Genomic DNA, 26106 nt, shown 5'->3' with positions numbered 1-26106 from the left:
CGGGCGTGGCGCGGTGGGCGGGGCCTGCGGACGGGCGTGGCGCGGTGGGCGGGGCCGGCGGGAGGGGCGGGGCGGGGGGCGGTGAGGCCGAGCGGGGGGCGAGGGGTGGCAGCGCCCGGTGCCGCCCGGTGCGGCCGCTCGCCTCGTCCGCGGCACGGGAACGGCTCCACGCACCGAGAGAAGCCCCCCCGGGGACAACACGGGGGCCGGGGGTCGCGCTTGGCCTCCCCCCTCCGCAGGCAACGCAACTCCCGGCGCGGCACTGGTCTGTGCAGTGAAAGCAGACATTTAGGCCGTGCTGACCCGCAGAGCAGTGACCGATCCTGCATTTCAGAGCGTCTTTATTGCCCCATTTCAATACTTGAAGTATAAAAACATATCTAGAAAGTGTAACTCCTGACCGAAAGCTCAAACCCTGCCCTTGTCCTTCCCTCCCTCAACCCCTCCGACATCCCCCAAACGAAAACAACAAACACCTGGAGCTTAACTACTGTGCATGGAAAGGAAATATTTACACCCATCACAAACCATGTCAGAACACCACATTCAGTTGAAACAGAATCTATTATTTACGCAAAATAAAACACAGGTGAGTGGCATCCTATTTTCTGTGCCATGATGCCACCGTCAGCTTTGCAGAATTATCATTGTCAGTACTCTTTTTCTTTTCAACTCAAAACTGCTTTTTCCCTCTGGAGCTGACCGGAGGGTGCGGTGGCAGTCCCCACGCGGGACGGGGACATTTCTGCCCATCCACCCGCCACCGCGCACCACGGCTCTGCCGCGGTCCCTGAGCCTGGGCATGTCCTGGGGAGGCTGGTGGCGCCGCATGGACCCCGACCCGTTCCCCCCGTCCCCCCTCCTTGCAGGGCCCGGCACCCGCGGGTGGCAGGGTGGCAGCCCGTGGGCGCTGCCAGCTGGGCTGCCACTGTCCCCTGCCACCCTAGGCTGTCCCCCGGGGAGGGAAAGCCCAGCGGGGGCCGGCCGTGGCCTTCCCACGAGCGGTGCCACCAGCCTCCGGCCAGCCGCTCTCCTGGGGCGCCCGCCCGCTGCTCGCGCTCCCCGTGCGTATGGCAAAGGAAAACAGAACTCAGCAAAGTCTCTCACAAATGCCAGTGCTTGGAAACATCAAACAACTTGGAAATTCTTTGGATGCGCGGGTCTTACCCGCAAAGGAACCTTTTCTATAAAAAAGACAAATAAATTAAAGGAAAAACGCGCTAATAATGCCTTTCTGCTTTCTAATGACAAAAGCACGACCTTGAAACACTCATTTTGGCATGTACAAGTCTGGGGGAAGGGAGGCCCGGGGGATAACCTGGCAGTGTTTGGAACACGCGTAGAAGTGCATGCCAAGACAAGTCTGAAGATACACCCTGCAGTCAAGAGAAGCACTCTCCTTCAGTTTATCTCAGCATCAAGAATGAAAAGATTGTAACATAAAGCTTTGGCCATTTTTGAATCTACTATATACAATTCGTTTTTAAACTACATAGTCATAAATTAAAGCAGTGATTAAATAAGCGTATACAAAATGTAATTAAATTAAAAATCACAGCACATTATAGAGAAAAAATAGGAACCATTTATCACAGCAGAGAATATTTTTTTTTTTTACCCTGTGAAAAGAACATTGACTAGCAAACACAAAGCATCCAAACCGAAACAATAGAAATCAAAGCCATTTTTCCCTTTCTTGCATTCATTGCAAACAGCAATCTTTACCCACTTTGAAATATTCCCAGGAATAAGATCTTCCTTGAGCATATCAGAGAAGTTCTGCCAAAAAAAAAAAAAAAAAAAAAAAAAAAAGGGAAAGAAGAAACCCGAACCCAACCACAGCAATAAAAAAGGAACATACAAACAAAACAACCCCTACAAAATAAATAAGAATTATAAAGCTTTTTTTAAGTAACCTTAACAATTATCAAACTAGTAAGTTCTGCCTTATCACATAGACTCTCTATACAACATAACCCTAACGATTTATTACTATGAGGTATTTGGAGGAATTGGTAAAAGCAATGCACGGCCTGTCTGGGCTGAGGGACTCACGCTGCTTGCAGGGGAAGGAGGAAGGAACCTTTGGTTTGTCAGCAAGAAAGTGGAAAAAAACATTTTCCTTTGGTATCAAAGAAAGTTTCATTGCATGGTTGCACGGCAAAAAGCACCACGGTGAAGAATTATTCCTTTTTTCATTAGTGGCCTTTCTAACAGGCTGAGGTATTCAAAGAGTATAAGGTGAGAGATAAAGAGGTCAACAGCGGTTTAACACTTTGGTTCAAGCAAGGCACTCGTCCTAGGAGTTTACAAAGTTTGCAACATGTTTGCCTAGAGCTTTATTATTAGTATCCTTATCATCGTCAGTAGTAGCAGTTGTAGTAAGAGAAGTAAGAATTCATCAGGTTACCATCATTACTATTAAGGAGAAGACAAGTCTACACACTGAGTGGAGGTGAGGACAGGGTGGGAGGGACAGGGAGGTGGGGAGGAGGAGTTCCCTTTACAGACCGAGGCCGTGCATGAAAAATCTTTGGTATTCTTTGGTATCATCAATGTGATTAAAATCACCAATGGAAATCGAGTGAGGTAGCGTCTTTGGTTCACACTATAAATAGTAGATCTTTACACACTTTTTTTTTTCTTTTTTTTTTTTCCTTTTTTTTTTTTTTTTTTTTTTAACACGTGGAAGTAGCTATTCCTTACCTTTTGCTTCTTTGTCTTTAGCAAATAGTTACCAAATGTATTGTAAAGCTAACCACACCACAATAATAAACCAGAAGGCTAAGCAAAGTCTCAAAATTAGCCTCTGGACCTTTGAATGCACCCAAACGCAGCTGGATAGAAAAGGGTAAGTGCTTTCTCTTTGTTTGCTAAATGCATAGTTTTCATCCTTATGTACAAAGGAGGAGGAAGAGGAGGAGGACAGGAGGAAGAGTAGTAGAAAGAAGGACCGTTCCTCAGGGCTCGAGCGTGGCGCGGCAGCTCGGGCGAGGAGGGCTGTCCCAGGGCTGCGGGAGGCCAGCGGTGCTGCGGGGCCCGGCAGCGGCACCCCGGCAGCGCTGCCACCACCACCGGCTCGCTCCGGACCCGGGGCGAAGCCCAGCACCGCTGGCTGCCTTGCTCTTGGTCACCTGGCTTTACCTGAGTAAGGAGAGGAGGACAAGGCCTCCGGGAAGCCACGAGGGGTCGAACCGAGCAGCGCTGCCGGCTGGGAGCCTTTCGTTTTCCCTGGAAAGCTAATGGTGCCGTTTAGGATGGGGATGGATGTGGAAGTTTCACCGCTCAGCCGGCCTCCCCGGGGGCTGTTATGGTCAGCGCGGGCTGCCCTGCGGGCCAAACATGCCCGCGGGGCCACCCATGACTGACGCCCAGCCTCCCGATGCTCCCAGGCGGTTTCGGGTTCTGCTCCTCTCCTAACTGTTCCTGGCAGATTTTGAGGTCCTTTGGTTTTGGAATCTGAAACTATTTTCCAGTTTGTCAGGAATGAAGTCCCGATCTCACCCAAGTGACCGGGCAGACTAATGCTAAAGTGATGGAGACAGGACTTTCTGCGTGGCGTCGAGCGCAGCGCCAGAGAAGGTGGGCAGCCAGGAAGCCTCAGCAGCGGGCCTGGGCTGCTCGGCACCGCTCTGCCCAGGCTCCGGGGCATGGGGCCGGGCAGCGCACCCAGGGCACGGCAGGAGCCTTCCTGTAGCTGTTTGCTTCATGATTTGAACTCAATTAAAGAAAAGCGTGTTCTCGGTCTATTTAGAGTATGAGGCGCATATTGCTTAGGGGAAGAGTGGTTTTGTTCTTAATGGCTTAGGAAAAAAAAAATGTTTAGAGATACTTAAAAGGACATGTAAAAACAAAAGAAAACACTAGCACTTAAAATCTACAACTTGTGCATCAGTTTTGGTGTGTGTGGATATATGTGTGTGCATGTATACACAGACGCACCCACAGAAAAATGTGTGTGCCTGTGTGTATACACAGATCTACTCGGGGGCTTGTGTGGGTGGGTGTGTATCAGAGATCCTGAAATTGCATATTGGGTGCAAATTTAATGCTGGTATGAAAGTTCTCTTTGGTTTCAGCAAGTAGTCTCTAAAGACAATACAATGGAAATACTAAAAAATGCGTCAATGTACTTTGAATTTCCCTGCATTTTTAAATTCTCAAGTTTTAAATAAATAAGGCTTTCTTTTCTAAACTATAGGTACGTTACAAAGCAGTGTTTTGCTGGAAAAAACTTAAACATTAGTTACCACTGTCCTTTATCAATCTCACACTAATGAAACTGCATTCATAAGATACTTTATAGGTGAGCTTATTAATATTTGTCAATTATGCCTTGGTGGGAAAGGAACACTAAAAAGAAAGCTCGCTAAAATTTAAGGTAAGCTAGGGGCAGTAAAACATCACAGATTACATTTGAATAGATATTTGCTTTGCCATTCTTAAACTGGGTATAACATAGAAAAATGGGGAGAAATATCTGTTGCCCAAAACCTTGGTTTTATTTGACTTTATTTTAATAAAGAGATTTTTCAGTTAAATTCTAAACACTTACCGGAAATTAACTGTATACCCTGAAACTTGACTAGACCCTGTCATCTTGGGAAATCAATGGTGCTACAAAGGTGCTCAACTTCGGTGTTGCTAATATTTGAGCGGGCTTCATCACCAAAACCTGCATTGTTGATGTTGTCTGGATTCTAGTTTACCTTGAATTTTTTTTTCTCTCTCTCTCTATTTTATTTTATTTTTTTAAAAAAAAGGGTGTAAGTAAGATTACCTATTTCTAATCCTTTGGGCCTAACCTGCATATTTGATTACTTTGGAATTCTAACTAATAATATTACTACAGCAATTTGGAACACCGGTTAGAAATCTAACAGGCACATGTATGGTTTTTAAAGTCTATTTTCCCCTTACACTAAAATTTAATATGCAGATGTTGCATGCTTTACGTTTTAGTTTTATCGGAGTAGGGATGGGATGGTTTATCTTCTAAGGTTCTGTTAGCAACAGAGCAGTTAAAGCTTTTCAACTACAAATTTTAAACTATTTCATGCATTATCCTGATTAACAGATGAGCAAGAAAGAATGCACAGAACAAAAGCTCAGACTGCTGCCCACAGATATGAAGCCATGGAACAACAGGCTGTGCCTTGGTGTCATGGGGACTTTGCTACTGACTTCAGAGGAACCATAATTTGGCTTTCCAAAAGCACTCCTGGAGCTTCTGTCGGAGCTGTTCCCACCACCATCACCTTCTGTCCTACTGCTGTTTTCGATGGGAAAAGACCCCGAGCCTTCAAAGCTATCTCTATTCCTTCACCTAGGAAAGTCAATAGGTTAAAAAAATAAAGGGAAAAAAAAAAAAAAAAAAAGCAGCTCACTAACGTCAATGAGCATTGATCAGGCACAGGGCCCTGTCGTTTTAGGTTTCCTCAGATTTTCTCATTTGTGTATTGTCTCTTTTGGGCTGGGGTGGCACGTGGGGCAGCACAGGCCGCCTGCTGCCACTGGCACCAGCGACGGATGCGGCCCCCGGCCACCGGCCCCCTGCCTGCCACTGCCCCACTGCTGCTGGCATTCTTTCTTGCCGATCGTGAAAAGAAACGATAGTGTGGTATTACTAATGGCAAATAACAGTCTTGATTACAAGTTTTTATGTGTTATACAGTTAGATTAGTTTATACCTATAACTCTACATAGTATTTTGTGTAAAAATAGCTTTGGAATATTAAAATCATTGCAATAAAATACCTGCAATATAATTATTAAATGTGTTCTTTGGTAGCTAGTCGATTTTTTATGGATGGAATAGTTTTCCTTTTTTAAATCTGAACATTCCTTAACAAACAAAGAGAATGCACTGGTTTAGGTACCATTCAAAATTTCTTTGCCTAGTTTGAACTTGTTTCCGGGCATCTTGCCGGGGAAGCTCAAACACTGAAACAGCAAAAATCACACTACCGTTCAAATGAATTCAGACGACTCCACGCCTTGCCGGTCGCGCCGCGGCACAACCCTCTCTGCAGACCAGCCCTGACTCAGTCCCTAACCACCGGCGTGTACACAGTACGGATACACTGCACACCTTCATGGCAATCGCTGTGGAAATGAAGAGCCATATCTGAAAAGATGTCCCTTCAATGACAAGAAATCACTATGCTCCAAACCACTAAACAGCCAAGAACGGTGAAGATGATCATGAACGAAGGTGTGAGACCAGTGGTCTGCTTCTCTTCTCTTTGTGTTCCACTTTGTTCATTCCATTTCGCTGTCTTCTTTTGTTTTATTTTTTTGCAAGTCGTCATCCTACTAAAGCGTGTGTCTTAGAACAAAGTCATAATGCAGGTGAAATAAGTCTTTGGTTTCTTTGGACTTATAAATAGCATTTTTTTTCAAATAGTTCTAAGTATAAACCTGCTATCTTGAGGTCCTGGTCTGTCTTTATTTATTTATTTATTTATTTATTTTTAAAGCTTTTCCACCGAGGTTTAGTTCGTGGTTATTCCTTCATGCTTTGGTACAAGTGCTTGATGAAGAAGATGAGTTGCCTGAATTGGAGCTGCCCTCGTCTTGCCACTTATCCAGACTCCTCCTCCGTGCATTCATGAAAAAGTTGCTGACGGTGCTCAGCTCCAACCCAAGCTGCTGGGAAATGGTGATTTGTAATTCTTTGGACGGACGCTTATTTTCCTTGAATATTGCATGTAGAGTTCGACGCTGGACATCTGTGAAGACCAACCGAGGCTTTTTGGGGGTATTCCCTCTGTCCTTCCCGTGCTCTTGTTCTTTCCTCTTGCATGCTGTAAGAAAAGGGAGCACGGGTTAGAGAGGTCTTGCAAAGGAGTAAGTTACAACTAGGAAAAAAAAGTAACATTCACTTCAGCTTTCACATTTGGAAAAGATGTGTGACACGAGATAACACAGATACAAGTTACATACATATTTCATGGATCCACCAACAGGTACTCACATGAATCCAGGCTGCTGTAAGGTTTGTAAATGAGAAAAACAATTTGACATGGCCTTTCAGCCACCTGACTCTGCAATGGCTACTCTCGCCCCTTGCAATGCCCATTTCACATATTTCATAGGCTTCTTGGGGTGAGAAGAGCCAGCCTGGGGGCCTGTTGCGTTCAGCTGAGGTCAGCAGGGTGCCTTCGATGCGCTACTTGGGAGAGGGTGCAGGGGGTGCAGAGCGCATTTCTTGTGGGGTGGGTGTAGAGGGTGCTGTGGGACAGGCAGGGAGCTGGCACGGGACAGGCACAAACGTGTCCCTGCGGTTTTGTCACCAGCTCCCTTGCATGGGCACAGCTCCAGGCCTGGCCCTGCTGGGCAGCACCCGCATCTGCATGGTAGGGCAGCCCCTAGGTTTACCACCTTGCTTTAATATGTGAACTAAATGCAAATTCAAAATTTTAAATTTTAATATATTATAAGCTGTCAAAAATGTAAGGAATTTACGTTAGAAAATGCTTTTATCATTGTCTGTTCAAACTCAGAACACGCTGTTACTGAGGCTAAATTTTGAAAATACCCATTAGTGCTGGGAGTTTACATAATGGCCCTACAAGGCTGAGTGGAAATTCACTGCACTCTTAAATCAGCCTTTCCCACATTTTTTGTCTTCATTATTTGTTGTCAATACATTTCTATATTTGTTTCTTTTTGGCTGAGAAAAAAACAAACTGAGAAAACGGGACCCTGTTACAGTCGTATAGGCCCAGATGGTTATGTATTTTGAACAAAACAAACCACGCTTTGCCACACAGAACAAGGGTGTAGTAAATCTTCCCTATGAAATTTCACTTCTTTCCTCTCTCTCCCCTCTTCTCCCCCTCAAGCACTGTTCTACCCCACATCACTGCAGCGGCAACCTGAAATCTGCCTTGCAGATCACCTGCTCGGCAGAATCCGTGGGGCTGGAAGCATGGCTCCAAGTCCCCCGACAGCCTTTGACCGCCTGCCAGCTCATATTGTTAGCATTTAGCTAGGATAAAAGGTTTCCTTGGGAGGACAGATTGGTCTGTCTCACTTTCAAAAGAGTCTGAAGCTGTCCGTTTCCTCTTTTTTCCCTCCAACAATGTTCTTTAATGCTGATTTAGAGAGGTATTTCTGAAAAGAATATGGATGTTCTGTCTCTGTGTGTCTAGTCCTGACTTCCGTGGAGATCAGTGCTGGTCATATCAAGTATTTTGTGCAGCATCTCCACCTATCCCATGGATGTTGGAACAAAGACAGCAAATTACTTTACAGAGGTCCTTCCAACATCTTTCATTGCTACCGAGAGCCAGCGTTGGCACGAGGGTTTCATTGCCTGAGGAAAGTATAAAAATAGTCCCCCACCGCTTGTACTTCCAGGAGCAGCAAGCGCACAGGGGCGGCAGCAAGGCTGCGGAGCCGCGAGGCAGCGCTGGGGCTGGGCGGTGCTGGGCGAGGCAGGGCTCACTGCCCGGCCTTCCTGCCCTCTCCACGCAGAAGCTTTTGAAGCGCTCCCTAATGATGAGCATCCCAGCTGCACGCCCCTTCATGAGCAATGACACATCGATCACATGGACTGAGGTGCCAGACTCGTATCATCTATAGTTATTTTTATCTGGAAAGCTTTGAAGAATACTTTGAAGATACATCCTGACCTCTGAAATGTGGTATCACTTTTGGGCTGAAAAACAGGTTTCTTCACACGAGCAACCCCTTGTGAAGTTAAGCTGGTGAACACACTGCAGGGATCAGGCTCTGCTGAAATAATTCTGCATCCTGATTAAAGTGAATGTCGATAACTCACAGGTTAAAAATATTATTGCAAGAACAGCTCATTAGTTATCAACCAATATTAGAAATGAGAAAACGAGGAGTGCAAGAGATATCAACAGTCTCAACTTTTCATACTCCTAAAAACTTGAGGCTCAGAAATTCCTGTAAGAGCAGCTGCAGGGCTCAGCTTCAGCGACTCTGCCCCTGCTAACAGGGACAAGCCAAACCCATGCCACGTTTGCTGTGCCTAACAACTCGTATCTTCACACAGCTTTACGTCTCACTTTTTCAAAGACTGCACGAACTCCGGCTTTCACCTAGATGGACTGTCCAGAGGGGAGATCAACATTTTCCACACAATCCTAACTACACCAGCAGCACGATCCACGTCAGCATTGTGCGCTGCTCCAGCAGGAACCTGCACGCCACAGATCACAGGCACAGCGGTAAGCACAAGGCTGGTTCAATTAGCTGTGTAAACCACGGGGGCTTCAATCACAAACGAGTACAAGCGTTCTCTGAAATCACAGAGAATTAAAAAAACAGCCATGTATTGTGAAACTAACTTGCTTATGATGTCTACCAGAGCTTGTGCTCATCTCCTGAAATTTAATGTTCCTGAACAATTGTTTAGCTAGAGAACTTCCCAAGAGTTACCAAATACTTTGTTCCTGAACTTCAGTTGTACCAGAGACCTCAGTTAGAGACCTCTGTGACTGGTGATACCAGACACATCCAGGTGATGGAATACGCACTGAGTGGTTGAAACCCTGACTCCACTTTCCTACTGGTTGTCTGCCAGCTGATGAAGAGGAGAGGGGGACAAGACTCAACAGCACCCATGGCAGCATCGGCTGAATCCCTCCGGCTGCCAGCACAATGCCCACAGCCACGTCATGTCTTCAGACATGTAATGCACCATACTGGGCCACATGAGCACCTGGTTCATCTCAGCCGAGCCCACCAGAGGGCAAGCTTTAGCGTTGCCCAGTTGCTCCCTGGAGGTGCCGACAGGCAGCTACCCACCCCTTCCACCCCTTCCTCCTTCAGCACGGCGGCCTTTTGGTTTCTTAACAAACTGCCACCCGGGATCACTGGTTTCCTACGGCTCTGGTTTAGCCCAAAGCCTATCGAATAAGTGCTTGTCCTCATGTCTAAGCTGGAGTTCGCCAACTGTGAACCAAGGACTGACCACTCCTTGGCTCAGGGGTGAGGACCGGCTCTGTGGCAGCTGGGGACCTCGTGTGTGCCATGGGGAGCACCGCAGCCGGCTGCTGCCTCCCAAGCACGGCGCGGCCCCACGCAGGCGGAGCGAGGCCACGCTGCGGCAGCAGGGCCTAGCACCTGGCTGCAGCCTGGCCCTGGGCCCTGCTCAGCACTGCCTGCAGACCCTTCCTTGTCCCGGGCAGCTGGTGACACCTGCCAAATCTGCAATGCAAAGCTTGTTCCTGTTCCAGCTCCGCTCCTGCTAACGTTCCCGAGCGGCAGACTGAGGGCAAGGCTTCCCGATAGGCATAATTGTTCAAAGAGCTCTTGCAACGGCGCTGCCAGGCCTCCTCCTGTGAGCAGGAAGGGTGGATCCCACCTTTCATCTTCTGCCTTGTCCAGACCCAGGAATATTAATAGCACTTAAAAATAAATAATGGTGATAATGAAAAACCGTAATAGGGTTTCCTGACGATCGTTTTCCCTGCATTGGAGCCAATCAATTTTAATAATAAATCATAGCTTCGAGCCTGCCAGAGAACAAATGTACACCGCGGGATGAAACGCTCCAACGTGAGCGTCTGTCCAGGCGGGCACAGAGGACGGGCAGACAGCAGGGCCGTCCCCCTTGGTGTCCTGGCCTGCAGCAGGAAAATGGCGGCGCCGGCAGCACCCGGCCTCTGGCCAGGCCCTCCTCTGAGGCAGGCAAGGGTGGTCGCTGAGGCTGGTGGCTTCACAGACACCAAGCGCACCCTGTTTGGGAAAAACACCAGAGCCTGTCTTTGAAACCACACACCGAGATAAGGATTTTATGTAGCGGAAGATAATAAAAGTAAATTGCGTTGATGTCCTTCACAGGCACCTGCCCTCTCACACAGCACAGAAGCCGAATTCAGGAAGCAGTGCTCCCGGCGGCGTGCGCGTCTCCACAGCATGGCACGGCTGCACCCTGCTGGCCCCACGCAGCCACCCTGCCCTCTGCCCTGTGCTGTCCCAGCTGAGCGCCGTGCCTTGCCAAAGAGACTTAAGAAAGCCTAGTTAAAACATATCAAAGCAGAGTATAAGGCAAAAGTCACTCTGAGTCTGGCAACACATGTGCAGATATGACAATGTAACATTATCAGTGCCAGAAGGAGCCTTATAAATCCACTGCTGAACTCTGGCCTCTCCCAGCCACTTCCATCTTCCTCTGCCTGGAGCAACAGATATTTTTGACACTCGCAATTCTCCTGATACAGTCCATCAATCTATTTTTGTCTTCCTTTGTTCCTTCTGAGTTGCCTGAGGGATCTGGCTGAGTTAACTTGCCGGGGCTGGCAAGGCCTGTACACCTCCTTATGGCCCAGCTGGTGGTGGGCAGCACAATTCCTGCAGTCTCACCACTGCCATGGCACTGTTTATCAGCATTTTCCTCCAGCGCGTGGCTGGCCCGACTGCCTATAACACGATAGGACCCATCCTGTGCTTGCAGGGGAGGGGACGATCACAATCGCTATGAAAATGCTCTAATTACATGCTTATGCTGGAAGAGAGATGAGGGTGCTTTGCCTGCCTGTGACGTGAACCGCTCTGCTCTGTCCTTCTAAAAGTCCAGACCACAGTAAGTGCAGGTGTTAACCCTGACACCTGATCTAGTCTTTCATCCCTATGGGGTGGATTTCTTCTTAAAATGCCCCTTTCAGGATGGCTCGTGAACTTTGAAAGATCACATACCACTGAGATGGGGAAGAGCAGCCACTTGGACAAAGCCCAGTAAAACTTCACTATTTATGAGCATTGTATTTGCTTCAGACAGGTGGCTAAAAACAAACAAACAAAACAAAACCCAAAAACAAACAAACAAACAAAAACCAGCATTATGCTTCTCTCACAGACTCCAGTGCAAGGTTCCCAGGAAGTAGCAGGGGAGTTTACAAGCTAACAGCTTCACAGCTGTGAGCTGAGAGCAGTCACCCTTCCCCAAGAAACCCCAAGAAGGGATGCAGCCTGGCTCTAACAGGTGCCAGCAAAAACTTTGCATTCTGCATATGACATAGGAGAGACAAGGAAGCACGTATTAGATTGACTTGAGAGAGCTCTCAAAGCTTTTGTGAGCTTTTGCCCCCTCCTCTTGCAAAGGCAAATCATTTAGCTGTCCCAAGTTCATGCCTACAGGACAGGTCTTGGAGACATAAAAAAAACTTTTAAGAATTTCCTCTTTAAATGCATTTTCTAATTTTTGTTGTGTCAGGTCTATGGAGCCTGGGACCTGCCTGAGCTGCAGTCTGAACTGAGACCCTGCAAATTTCTTTCTAAAGCATCTATTTCTTGTTTTGAAATGTCACAAAACACCCAATAACATTTTCAGAGAATGAAAAGTCTTCACCGATACAAGCTAGAGTATCCCAAGGGATATTCCTCTGAAGGAGGCTCTACCTTTGGGTGGAGAAGGCAGCAGGATTTCCACAGGAGACTGAAAGGACTCCTGTGTAAGGACTTTGGACATCAGAGATAGTCCTAATCACACTGGCTGCAGGAGCTCAGTGGAAGCAAGTAGCCAAAAGTTTATGGTAAATCCATAGTGATGATAATACATAATGAAGTGTGATAAGCTCTATCCTTATCATGAGAAAAACACCTCCGGAGCATGCAGAGAAGCACACAAATAATGGATCTTTCTTAATCATCAAAAACTTTGTATTTTGGGAACATGAGAACAAGATTAGCAGCCTGTCAGACATGTTACCTGACCTCTGACTTCCCCACATGAACAAAAAGCAGGCAAATCCGTTTGGTCTGGATGGACAGCTCCAGCTCCATGTGTCACTCACCCTGCATAGTACTGCCCCTGCATGCCCCGTGCCTTCGATGGGCCCTGGCAGACGGGATCCCTTGGGCACAGTGCTGTATGCGCAGCTCATGGCCACGTGCTCCATGGCAGCAGTCAGCACAGATGGACCCCCAAAAGCTTCCAGCCATGGCAGGACAAGGCCTGCCCCTTGCGCTTGATGAAAGCCCACACAGGTGACACTGGCTCCCTGAAACTCTCCCCTTTCATCTGAAGAGAACACAGACTATACCGAAGTGTCTGAACACACACTGAGTGTCCTTGTATCCCTCCTGGCACCACTCAGCATTTTGTCTCTCTGGGAATTTGCATTCACGCTTATTCAGAGTGTGGGTGTCTCCGTCTTCTCAGAGGTCATTTGATGTGGATCTTACTTCTCTGCTGCCACAGCCAGGCAGCATTTCCCTGTTGTTGTTTCACAATGCAAGAGGAGTTGAATCCATTTCTATATGGGAAGTTCAAAGAAGGACAGCAGTTTGTCAACATAAAGACCCCAGCAGAGACCGTGACTGGCAAACATCTCACTGCTGTGTGCTGTATTAAAATGGGTGACCTTAATTTGCTGCCGCTGGAATAATAAAGGGAATCTAAGTCATGCTGACTCAATGCGTTGGGAAGCTGCGGTTTCCACAAACTTATGGTGCTGATGGGTCTGTAACCGCTCGCATGAGCTGACATTGCCACTGCAGGACCTGTTGCTAAGTGGATCAATCAGGGCAAAGCACCCGATCGTCCTGCGATATCATTTAAAGCAAACGTTTCATTTCTTTCACTGGGTCCTTAGTTAACCATATTACCGTGACAAATATTTCTTTGTCTAGCATAAGTAGTTAGGATTTAATCACTTTAACGGCATCTTAATTACCCCAAATGAATTGAAAGGACATTTAATAGCAAAGATTAAATTGCCTTAATGAACGATTTCTGTGACTGCATCAATATTTTAATCACGTTAGCGCTTCCCGACGCGCCCACGAGCGCTGGCGGCGGCCGGCCCCTGGGTGGCGACCTCTCCTCGCCGCTGCTGCGCCGCGCCGCACCTCCCCGCACCGCTCCGCACCGCACCTCCCCGCACCGCTCCGCACCGCACCGCTCCGCACCGCTCCGCACCTCCCCGCACCGCTCCGCACCTCACCTCCCCGCACCGCACCGCACCGCTCCGCCCCCGTTAACGATTTTTTTACATGGGAGTCGCACCGGGCCCGCCGCCCACGGGCAGCTTCGCATCCTCTCGTTCCCGCCGGGTGCGGTGCCGCCGCTGTCCCCCCCGCCCCGGGGTTCTGCTGCTGCGGCCCCGTCCCGGGGCGGTGGAGGCGGCGGCATCCTCCAAAACCCTTCCCCGGGACGTCAAGGGCCAGCAAGGTGCGCTCAGCAATCCGGGCGGGCGGCTGCTCGGGCTCGTGTCCCAAGGTCCGGCCCCGCTTCCCCTCCGCTGCTTTTGAAGCCCTTGGTCACTTCCGATGATATTCAGAGAGCCAGAAATTAAGGAGAAGAACGCCGGGGAAGTAAAACCGAGTTCCTACACCCGGGGGCACCAGGGCAGCCGGGTGCGGGACCCCCGCAGGCAGTGCCACCGAGCTCTGAAAACATCCAGGAAAGGACCGGCCGCCCCGCAACTTCTCTGCCGGCCTCGCTCAGGAACTGGCCCCTTGTTCTCCGGTTTACCGCCGGGGGCTGTTGCGAGCAGCAGCTCTCCGGGGGCGCACAGCCCCTGCAGCCCCCCACGCAGCTGGCACCTGCCACGCTCCGACTGCCACTGGGGCTGCGCCCGAGGAGTGACCAGGGAGCGTTCCTGCTGCCCTGAAACGGGAAAATCCCAAATACCGTTAATCTAATATTGCTTCTACGAATCGTTCTCTTGGCATCACGAAGCTGACTTCCTCATACGCGAATGGCTCGGGTAAGGCGCGTTTTGGGAGAATTTCAGCAAGAAACGATCTCTTCCCCACCAGTATACGATTCATCCAGATGGATTGATGGTCGAAATGAAAATCAGCATTTATCGATTTGATCGTGCAGGAGTGCAGTAGTCACGGAAATAGCCGACGGGGTGCCACGCTAGGTCCTCCCTCGACACTCAGGAAAAACTGCGCCTGTGCCCGCACTCATCTGATGAAAGCCACGAGCACTTCAGCAACAGCTCCTGAGCCTGAGTCCCTTCGGTGTGCCTCGCAGAGGGCCCTTGCGCGGAGGGTGCGGGGATCCTCCTGCTACACCGGGGACGGGCGAACGCTGCCCGAGACAAAGCCCGAGCTGCCTTCAGGAACGCACCACCGCGGCCTTCCCAGCCCGTGCATTTCCAGCCGATTTCGCACCTCTCCAGCAGCTCCCGGCTGCGTGAAGTGGCGCTTGGCAGATGCCGGCTCCCAGCTGCGGTGCCCCGCGGCTCCTCGGCCCTGCTCACGGAGCGTCCTGGCCCGCCTGGCTGGGCTCGGGGCGGCTGGGAAAAGGCTTCGGTTTCCTCTGCCGAGCGTTCCCAGCCGGGGCGCCCGCTGCCCGGGGGCCGAAGGCTCCGCTTCCCAGGCACTCGGGGAGCGCACCGGGCCGGGGACCGAGCCCTCCGGGGGCCGCCGCTCCGCACACAGCCCGAGTGCCCGGGGCCGTTAAGCATCACCGACGGGGCCTCGCCCCCGCTGCAGGCGGCACGGAACCCCCCGGCCGTACTGTACCGTGCCGTACCGTGCCGTGCCGTGCCGTGCCGTGCCGGCGGTAACTGTCCGCAGTGCTGAAGCCGCCGCGGGCCGCGCCGCCCGGGCAAGCCGCGAACGGGGCCGGGGCCCAGAGCTGTCCCGGGAGCCCGCACCGAGGCGCCCCGGCCCCCTGCGTGTCCCACGGCCGTGTCCCGGCCCGGGGGAGCCGCCGCTGCCCGGTGCGGGGGCCCGCTCCGGCGGCGGTCAGTAGATGGCGCAGAGCCCCCGGGAACGGGAGGCGGCGGGAGCCCGGTGGCACCGGGCGGCGCGGGCAGACGGGGCGGGAGCGCTTCCGAGGCCGCTTTGTCCAACTGGCAGCGAGGGTGGCAGCGGGGAACGGGGCCCGCAGGGGTCCCCTCGCCACACGGCGGGGAATTCCAGCAAAGGGCCCGGGGGTGCCGAGACCGGGCACAGAGGAACGCGGCTCCCCGCTGCCCGGCCCCGCTCCTCCACCCCCCGCTGGGCAAACATTAACGAAGGGCAAACGCCGTGCTGGGCGAGCGGCCCTCAAGCAATCCCGCAGCAAGGCCGCTCTCCGCCCCTCGGCCCCGGCACCTCGCTCCGGGTCCAGCACCCGCGGACCGGCCGCGGCCACGGCCTCTGCCCCGGAGTGCGGGCGGCGAAGCCCCCGGTCGCTGCCCTCCGCTCCCCCGGTGCAAAGGCACAGCCCCGCCGGTGGCCGTCGGACGGGCTCTAGCGAGGCGCTCGCGGCCGGCCCGCTGCTGCTGCTGCTGCTGCTGAGGCCGGGCGGCAGCGGGGCAAGAGGGGCGGGCGGCGCTCCTTAGATTTCATACTTAACGTGGGAAACGCTCTGATTGCCGTATCGATTTCCTTACAGTTAATTTGGTGAGGATTTCTCGCCGACTTCCCAGCCTTCGCTTAAGCCGAGATTTAATTTGGGAGGGAGGAAGGAGAAGGGGAGGGAGGAAGGGACGCGAGCTCGGCAGCCGGCAGCCAGGCCGCAGAAGCCCAGCGAGCAGCCGGGCCGAAGGGAGCCGGGCCGGGCCGGGCCGGGCAGAGCCGCCCCCCTCCGAGCCCCGCCACCTGCTCCCCGCTCCCACCGGCCCGTGCCGGGCTCGGGAAGCCCCCGTCGCAGCGGGAAGGGCCGGTGGAGGCGGCTCCTGGGGCTCCCGCTCCCTCTTTTTGTCGCCTGCTGGAGCAGCGAGGCCGGGGGGGCTCTCGGAGCCCCCTGCCCCGGTCCCCTCGCTCAGCACCGGGCACTCCCCGAGGCCCTCGGGCAGCGCCTTTCCAACGTCTCCCGGCTCGGCGCAGCTGGTTTTCTCCCGCACTAGAGGAGCCCGATTTGGCCTTCTTTATCCCTCCCTTGTCACCTCCTCCCCTAGAAAATAACCCGAAAGAAACCCACTCCCGAATCCCAGTAGGCTGCGGGAGGGCCGTGCGTTTTCTTTGAATTGCATTTATTTTTCGGGATCCCTTTGCTGCCCTTCCAAATGTCAGCAGAGGCGGGGGGAGGGCAGGAAGAATAACTCAGAGAGAAACGGGCAAATGGATAAATATTCAGCGACGAAGGGGGAGCGAGGGGGGACAGACAAAGGAAAAGAGAACAGAGAGGGGAAAGAAGATGGGATGAATAAGATGGAGGCTGGAAGAGGTCAGCTTTGCAATTAGCAGTTCTGCTTACATTTCAAGAGACAGCCCGGGAAGTGTCAAGACCTCAATCCCGCTCCCATGTAACTACCAATTTTTCCTCTATTTGTCGGAGCTTCTGTAATCTGGGAGGTAGGAAGCCCCCAGGGATGGCTGCAAGGGGCCAGTACTCGAGATAAAGCGCCGGGCAGGAGCGCGGGGCCTAAACCCCCCGGGCTGCGCTCCCCCGGCCGCCTCCCGGCCGCTGCCTGCGGGCGCTGGGAAGAGGCGAGGGCTGCGGGGCTGCGCCGGGCATTTCTCCGCCTGCTGACGCTCCGAGCGCCCGGGAGCCGGTTATAACGGGGACGGGAAATTTAATTCGCGTCGGCTGGAGTCCCTGCTGGCGTTTCGCGTTGCTGTTCCCGCCTCCATCCCCGTCGGGGCGGGTTTGCAGCACGCGGCGTTTCCGCCCCGCGCGGGATGCTCCGTGCGGGGGCCGCGGGCCGGGCAGCGCCTCGAGCGGGGCGGGGCGGGGCGGGGGCGCGCTGCGGGGGCCGCCCCCATTGGCTGCGACGCGGCGCTATGCAAATGAGCACGTGCTGCGGGGGCCGCGCGAGGCCGCGCTGCGGGGCAGCCCCGGGGCCGCGCTGCGGGGACCCCCGAGCACGGGCGGCCCTCCCCGCCGCCCCCCCCCCCGGCCCCGGGCTGCCGGCCCGCTTTAGCCCCGGGGAGGCTGCTTGTCTGAAGCGCCAGCTGTCGGGTCGCAGCGCTAAGGGGAGGCAGAAGAGCAGGGTGTTGTCTCCCTAGACGTATTGCCCGGAGCCGTGAATGGCAGGGTGGCGGGAGGAAGGGGGCGGTTTGGGGGCGCAGTGGGTCTCCCCGGACCCCGCAGCGGCCGCCTCCGTCCCAGCTCTTAGCACCGCCCCGGCGGGGCTGGCAGCGCTCCCCGGCCGGCAGCGCCAGGCAGGGGATGCCAGCAGGCTCCGAAGCGGGGGGTTGTTCCCAGTATCGATCTATGCAAATGAGGGGAGATTCAGGTCGACCGAATTGTCGTAAAAATACACGCCAAATCGAAGAAAGTTCGCCTTAGCAATCGTTAAGGGGATATCGGAAACACAAACCCCGTCCTCCTCTCTCGGATAGCACCAGCCAGACGAGGGTTTTACCCCTGGCGGGGGCTGGTGCTGAGAAAGGAAGGCGGAACGGGCATTTTCTGCGAGCTCAGACCTTTGAAACTGACTCCGCAGGAGTGGAAGCCAAAGAGAGCAACGTCCTCCACCAGCCAGCACCGGCAGGGACGGCCGCGGCACGGGGGAAGAGCGAGATCCCCGCCGCGTCCCCTCCCCGGCACCGCTCAGCCGCAGCCAGGCTGCGGGCACGGCCGGGGCCCAGCCAGGTCCCAGCCGACCACGAGGCGGTTCCCAGTTCCCCCAGTTCCCACCGTCGCGCCAGCCGGAGACGCAGGGACGTTTGTGCGTTTGAAAGAAGAAAGATATTTGGCCCTTCCCTTATTTTTGTCTGTGAAACGGATCAGTGACCCCGGCTCCAAGTCGGATTGACTGTCTCGCGTTCTCCAGGGACAAATTAATGGAGACCTATCACTTAATTAACAAACCCTCACTCACGGCATATTAAACTCGGGCTCTGCACGGGGAGCACACGCTGGCGGGCCTGGGGAGGAGGCGGGAGGAGAACGGGTACAAAACAGGGCGGAAACACATTTTCCTCCTTCGGGTCTCCGAGCAGACAATACCGCCGCCGTGCCCCCCGAGCACACCGACCCCGCAATCGCTGGGGTGTTTCGAGGTCCTGGAGCGAGGCGGGGACACCACCCGGATCGCTTCTCTTGGGCAGGGGCATCGGCAGAAAAGCCGAGCTCCAGGGGCTAGTGCTAATTGCGACCGGTTCCAAACAAATAATAACCTAACGACCCTGGCCAACAGCGTTTCTGGCCGCCTCTCTCTAGCCGCCGCTCCCACGCCAGGCTCGCCGCGTTTGCGGGGACATCGCCGCCCCCGGGCACCGACCCCAGGCGCGGACCGCAGCCGGCCCCGGCCCCGGCCTCGCCGCACTGCCCGCGGCTCCGGAGCTCGCTCCCCTCCGGCGGCGCGGCGCGGGGCTCCCCGCGACCCTCGGGACCCCCGGCATTTGTCCGTGTCCCGGCCCGGGTCCCCGCTCCCGGCCCGGCCGCCAAACCAAATATTTCCTCCTCGACCGGCGCTGGGAACTGGACAAGGAGGTTAACGGCGAGCCTCCGGGCAGGCGGGCTGCGGGCCGCCCCGCCGCGCCGCCCGGGCTCGCACCCGCCGGCTTTCGGGGCCGCTTCCCCGCGGCCGAGCCCGCCGCCGCCGCACCTGCCGGGGAGGGACGCGATCGGGCGGGCGCCCGGCCCCGGAGCACGGCGGACACCGAGCCCCCCGCCGCCCCTCCGGGAGCCCGGGGCCGGGGCCGGCTTTGTGCACGGGGCGGCCCGGGCCGCTGCTCAGCGCCGGCCCCCCCGGGCCGCAGCGGGCTCACCTGCCAGCCGCAGAGCAGACATCCGCTGAAACTCCGGCTCCTGGAGCCACTTCCACATCCTGCGGAAGGTCTCCCGGCCGGATTTGAGCTTGCTCCAGGGCTTGGGGTTCCTCAGCAGGTCCGAGAGGGTCCCTTGAGAGCGGCACAGCACCCGCTGGGCGAAGATAGCCTGGGGGATGCTGTACCGCTTGAGCTCGGTGGTGATCCTCTGAGCTACTTCTTTGGTATTGATTTCTTCCATTTGCCCTGAATTACTTCCACTGTTGACCTGCGAACCGGTTACAGAAGGGTTTTGCTCCCTGGCCGAGCCCAGGATCTGCCCGTGGCTCTGGGCGTTCAGGTGGGCATGGGGGTGGTGCGGGATCCCGTTGATAGGCACCATGCCGGCGGAGGTGGGGGTGAGGTGTTGGTCGCCGTGCCTGGCTAACATGGCGGGGTGGTGGGCTTCGAAGCCGTTCGGGGTGAGCATTTTCTCGGCGGGCATGGCGGCGCCGGGGTGAGCGTAGTGGGGCAGCCCTTGCTGGGAGTTGTGGATGCCGCCCAGGCCCGACCCGGACAGCGGAGAGAGGCTCTGCCCCATGCCGGCGACATCCTTGTGGTAGGGGGTGTAGAGGTTGTTCACGGACGCCAGACCCCTCTCGTCCCGCATGAGCGTGAAGCTGCCGCTCACGTTGCCCGGGATCCGCTGGTGGGGGTGGTGGTGGTGATGGTGGTGGTGGTGGTGGTGGGGGAACTTGTCCGACACCGTCGAGATGGGAGGCAGCGGCTGCAGCGGGGTCAGCGTGGTGTAGGTGCTGCTCATGCTCATGCCGGGGGGGGTCTCGCAGGCCATGGTCATGGTGGGGTGCAGGGGCCCGCTCAGCCCGTGCTCGGGCGGCCGGTGGTGGTGGTGGTAGTCGCCGCCGTCGAGGATGGCCGCCATGCCCATGGGGCGCGGGTGGGCCGCCAGCTGCCCGCCGCGGTGGGCCACGGCGCCGCGGTGGTGGGGGCTGCCGCTCAGCAGCTCGGCGGCGGCGGGCACCGGCTCGTGGCTCACCCCGTGCAGGTCGCCGATGTTCTCCATCGCCAGCTGCGCGTTCATCGCCGGGCGTGCGGCCGGCCGGGCGGCACGGCCATCTGCGGCGCGGCCCGGGGCTCCTGGCGGCGGCCGCGGGACGGCGGCGGCGGGGGCGGCCGCGGGAGGGGCTCGGCGCTGCTGCCGCTGCTGCTCGGCCGCCCGCGGTTAAATTTTGGTTGGTGGTTTATTGGATTTTTTTTTTTTTTAATGGATTTTTTTTTTTTTTTTGGTGGATGACGGCGCCGGATCGCTCCTAGGGCCCCCGCTCTCTCAGGACGGGCTCCGCAGCCGCGGCGGGTGTGCGCCCGCGTCCCTCGCCGCCCCTGCCCATGGCTCCCGGCGCGCTCCCCGCCCGCGCACCGCCACCGCCACCGCTCCTGCTGCAGCCGCGGCGCCCCGACCGCACCGGCCCGGCGCATGCGCGCGGCGCCCCCCCACGCCCCCGGCCCCGCCCCGGGGCCGGCCCCGCCCCCCGTGACGTCACCGCCCCTATTAAGGAGGCGAGCCCCGCGCGCGGCGCCCAGAGCCGCGGCCCCGCCGCCCCCGGCGCAGAGCGCGCCCGCGCCCCCCCCCCTCCCACCCCCCAGTGCCCTCCCCGACGGGGGCTGCCGGCACCGCCCCCGGTGCCCCCCTGCGGGGACAGTTCCCGTTATCCCGGCCCCGCGGGGGGCGGTTCCCCCTCCCCTCACCCCCGCCCTGCGCCCCCCGCGCCGTGCCCGGCCCCGCAGGGCCCGCTCCGTGCCGCCCCGTCCCGTCCCGTCCCTTTGGCGATGGTTTTTCTCCCAAAAGAAAGAGCGGCAGGAGGAGGAGGAGGAGGAGGGGAGGGGAGGGAGGGGAGGGGAGGGGGCGCGCACAGCCTCCCGCCGCCCCCCTGGCGAGCCGAGGTGCCTTTATGCGGGGCGCACGGGCAGCTGTGCCTTTGTCCGCCCGGGGACAGCGCCGAGCCCCGCCGGGCTGCGCGCAGCCTGTGCGCGGCGCCGAGCGGGGGGGGCCGGGGCCGGGACAGGGCAGGGCCCCGGGAGGACCCCGTGTCCCGGTGCCGCCCCGGGATGGGCACCCGCGGGGGGTCCCCCTGGGCCTGGGCTACCGCCGGCCCTCGGCGGGCTCGCAGGAAACTTTTCTGTGCCTGGAGCGCTGCGTGCGCGGCCCGCGGAGCGGGCGGGATCGGGGCTTTTCCCCTAAAAATTCAGGGTTCCCACAGCCCGTGCGGTTGTTTCCCGGCGCTAAACCCGCACACCTCTGCGCGCTTTTGTGCTGGAGCTGGGGCCGCCGAAGCACCTCGCCGGGAGCCGCCCGTTACTCACCGCCGTTCGTTCTCCCGGGCTGCCCGAGGCTCCGCCGCGTTTTATTTTACGCTAAAAAATACCTCCGGGTCCCGCACCTCTCCTGCCTCTCCGATCACTCCCCCATCCCCAGACCCCTCTCCACCTCCCTGAATTTAGGCAATATTAACGTTAACAACGTCGCAATTTCTTCTAGCGAGGGATACGTAAGGAAAGGTGTAGCGGCGGCTCAAGCAAAAATAGCCCTGAAACGCAATTAGTGGTCTCAGGAAACATTTGGGGTAAAATAAAACAAAACAAAACAAAACTATCCAGAGCATTTCGCCACCGCGACGAACGGCTGCGGCTGCTTTCCAGGCCAAGGCGAGGTGATGTTACGGGTCTAATCGAAACGCTGTCAGCTTCTTCATTGCCGACATCTGCATACAGGTCACCGCGTAATGAAAAATATTTCATCTCCACGCGTTTAACGGTTAGTTGTCAAAGCGAACATGATAGCGAATAGGAGTCACTCCCTCGGATTTGTAGGGAAGGGCAGCATCCATTTTTCCCCAGGAAAGGTTCACCCCCACACCCGGCCTCAATTTCGGGGGTCCCTGGCCACACCGCCTCCGCCCAGGGGTGCGACTGCGGATTTCAGGCGAGTCCCGGCCACCGCTCCGCAACCCTGCCTGCATCTTGCCTTCCCTAAAGGGCTTTTCCCCGTTACTCTTAGGGGCGAGCCTCGCAGCAAAATGCCCCGGCGTGAAAAAGCCGCCGGTTCTGGCGCACAGGAGGGGTCCCGTGGTGCTGCGGCCCCAAGACGGCGCCTGGGCACGGTTGGACCGCCGGGAGCCCCGGGACGCCGCCAAGGGCCCGGGGCAGCCCCGCCAGGCCCCGCAGTGCCCCGGCTCTAAATGCCGCCGCTGGGGCCGCGGGGCCGTCGGGGCGGCCCGGCCGTGGGCTCCCCTCGGAGCGGAGCCTCCCGGCCCGGCGGCGGAGGGGGGAGCGCCGGGAGGGCTCATTTCGGTGCTTTAATCAATTCCTGCTCGTGCAGCCAAGTACCGTATATTTAACAGAGTGATCGTTACCGCCCTTAAGTCTTTATTTGATCAGCAGGTACTCAGAGCGGACTTAAAACGCAACTTTGCTTGTTTGAATAGCGGTGCGTGCGTGTGTGTGTGTGTGTGTGTGCGTGTCTGGGTGTGTGTGTGCTTTTTAAAGCCGAGCTGATGGGGCACGGGGACGGCCCCGAGCTCCCGGCCGGCGCGGGCACACGCGGCGCGGCCCCGACGGGGCGGCCTGGCCCCGGGCACCGGGGAGCGCCCGGCGGGGCGGACACACACCGGGCGGACCGGGCATGGCGCTCCTCTTCTTCTTCTTCTTCTTTCTTCGTCTTCGTCTTCTTCTTCTTCCCCTCCCTTCCCATTTCCTTCTCCTTTCTCTTTTCTTCCTTCCTTTCTTCCTTCCTTCCTTTCTTTCTTTCTTTCTTTCTTTCTTTCTTTCTTTCTTTCTTTCTTTCTTTCTTTCTTTCTTTCTTTCTTTCTTTCTTTCTTTCTTTCTTTCTTTCTTTCTTTCTTTCTTTCTTTCTTTCTTTCTTTCTCTTTCCTTCTTCCTTTCTTTCCTTTTTTTCTTTTTTATTTTTTTTTAACTTCTTTTCCTTCCTTCCTTCCTTCCTTCCTTCCTTCCTTCCTTCCTTCCTTCCTTCCTTCCTTCCTTCCTTCCTTCCTTCCTTCCTTCCTTCCTTCCTTCCTTCCTTCCTCCCTCCCTCCCTCCCTCCCTCCCTCCCTCATTTTGGGGTGCATGCCGCCGCTGTCGGCCCCGGCCCGGCCCCGCGCCCCTCTCCCTCCCTGTCCCCGCTCCCCCAGCGCGGTGACAGCTTGCGGCGGCCGCGGCTGCCAAGTCCCCTCGCACGGGGAGCGTGTCAAAGGTGACGCTCGGAGGCTCCCAAAGCCAACAGCTGCCGGGAGGGATTAACTTTTCCAGACTTTCCCCTGTTGAGCTTCTTGGAAACTTGCTTGGTGACAAAAACATATACATCTGTCACGGGCCAGCCAGAGAAAAGAGGGCTTTAAAGGCTGGGGCAAGCGGGGGAGGGCCGGGCATTCAGGGCAAGCTGCGGAGGGCGGGGAGAGGCGGGGGGCTCGCTGCGGGTGCCAGGCCGGGGGAGCGCAGGGCCCGGGCGGGGGGTCCGCCCCCGCCACCCCCCCCAGCAGCCCCGGCCCCCGGCTCTCGCACGGAGCCGTGCGCCCGGCCCCGACGGGGCGAGCAGGGCCACGGCTCCGCGCCCCGTTCCGGCCACCCCCGGCCCCCTCGCCTGGCCAGGGCGGCAGCTGAGTCCCGGGGGAGCCGCGGGCAGCCCGGGAAGCGGCGGCTGGGCTCGTCCGGGCCCCGCCAGGCAGCCCTCGCTGCCCGCCCCAGGGCGCCGGGCTGCCGTCGGGCCGGGCACAGCCCGCTCCCCGCCGCCCGGGCTCCCGGCTTCGGGGGCTGGAGGGCTCGGGGGGGTCCCTCCGGGGCCGGGGAGCGCGCAGGGGGGCGAGGGGCGAGCCCCGAGGGCTGCGGGCGCTGCCCCGGCCGGGCCGCCCCGAGCCGCCTCTGCAGCCGCGCTCTGCCGCCCCCCCGGCGCGAACCGCAGCGCTTGGTAATGAAGGAACTTAGGGAAGCTTGCAAAACACCGTAAATAATTTAGCATTGTATTTCAGGAAAAAAAAATAGCTTTCTTAAATCATCTCCTCAATATAACTTGCAGACTTACAGTATGGCCCTGGTAAGTCTAAATTTTTAAAGTAGCAATATTCAAAGAGACAGAGATGTCTGTATTAATTATTTATCCGCTGGTGCCTTCCTTCGTTTCTAACTTATTATTAATTAGGCGCCTCTAGTCTTTCGCAGAGAGCTCCACAGAGCCAGTTGCAGCTTTAAATATGAATTAAAAGCAAATCCAAGCTACTGTAATGCGAAAATTATTCCGTGTCTTCTATGGCAGAGATGAATAGCCGCGCAGATCAATACTGTGAAGCTATGCTCCAAACGACAGGGTTATTGATAGCCTATATTAATGATGTTAATGATGGAAAAAGGAAAACAAGAACCCGACCAACTTATAAACTTTTTATCTGCTGAAACCCCGCAATCAAGCGGACAGGAGCATGAATTAAGGGGGCTGGAGATAATCAGGACGTTATTTATGAAACCGGATAAATGACTTCTGGTAGTTTGATGCGCCTGAGCCCTGCGCTCCCGGCTCCTCGCGGGCAGGCTGGGACCGGCCGGCACTGCCCCCGCCGCAGCCACCGGCACCGGGGCGGCCCGGCGGGCGCGGGGGGGGCCCGGGGGCGGCTCCTGCCCCGGGCCAGGGCGGGGGCTCTGCGGGTATCACCCGCTGTGCCACTGGCACCCAGCTCGGGCCAGCCCGGCCCCGACGGGGCCCTGCGGCCGCTTCCCGGTGCTTCCAAGGGGACCGGCGGGGACCGGCGAGTGGTGGCTGGGGGGGAGCGCAGCCCCCCGCCCGCTCCTGCCGCCCCGGGGCGCACAGGGCCTGGAGGGGAGGGGGCCCGGGGCCAGCCCGCTCCGCGGCAGATCCGAGCCGGGCCATACGGGGCCGAACCGGGCCGTGCCGTGCCGGGTCGTCCCTCCCCAGGCGTGCGGGGGGCGTTGTGCCCGCCGTCGGGGCCCCGGCCCTGCCCCGCGGCCGGGCTGGCGGCGCTGAGGAGCGGCTCCTGCTGCCCCAGCCGCTCTCCCCGGCGTTTTACCCCGGCACAAAACGCAGCTCAGCGCCCTGCTAGGGGCTGCCGCGGCGCCGGGTGCTCGTGTATATTCAAATACACAGCCCTGCTCGGGCTGCGAAACAATGGAGATCAATAGCGTTTTACCGAGCGCTATTAATCGGGGTTATTATTTAGGGAAAGATGCTCTTCCTCCCGCCGGGTGCTCGGAGGCGATGCTCTCACTCTCTTCCCTCCCAGCGCCCGAAGCAGCAGCCCCGGCCCGCGGCTCTCGGTGCAGGCGCTGCCCTGCGGTGCGGGGGCCGTGGTGCCCAGGAGGCGTTGTGCCGGGCGCTGCCATCCCGTGCCTGTCCCAGCGCCCGTGGCACAACTCTTTGTCTAGATGCAGGCTCTGATATGCAGAGCCTGGCTCGTAGATAACATCATTTCGCGATTTAAAAAGCTGCTGTCTATAAGCGATATTTTTGGGAAATATGTT

General features: G+C 56.6%; 1 protein-coding gene across 1 annotated transcript; it reads right to left on the bottom strand.

Moving 5' to 3' along the window:
• Positions 1-1012: 1012 nt before the first annotated feature.
• On the bottom strand, positions 1013-20975 carry ONECUT1 (one cut homeobox 1). The gene is made up of 2 exons (XM_084532010.1): positions 19585-20975; positions 1013-6806 (listed from the first exon to the last, which is right to left on the bottom strand). The coding sequence occupies exons 1-2, from the start codon at positions 20663-20665 to the stop codon at positions 6514-6516; spliced, it is 1374 nt and encodes a 457-aa protein (XP_084388136.1). The 5' UTR covers positions 20666-20975; the 3' UTR covers positions 1013-6513.
• Positions 20976-26106: the final 5131 nt, after the last annotated feature.

This window comes from Aythya ferina (genome assembly GCF_964211825.1).
Source record: "Aythya ferina genome assembly, chromosome: 11".
NCBI classification, from domain to species: Eukaryota; Metazoa; Chordata; class Aves; order Anseriformes; family Anatidae; genus Aythya; species Aythya ferina.
Note: the sequence above shows the minus strand (reverse complement) of the source record. Positions and strands in the feature narration are given on the sequence as shown.

Excerpts from the sequence above, each read along its gene's own strand:
- ONECUT1 (XM_084532010.1), bottom strand. The coding sequence starts at position 20,665 with ATGAACGCGCAGCTGGCGATGGAGAACATCGGCGACCTGCACGGGGTG. Across the intron at positions 6,807-19,584 it reads GTCTGCTCTGCGGCTGGCAG|CATGCAAGAGGAAAGAACAA; the intron begins GTGAGCCCGCTG and ends CTTTTCTTACAG.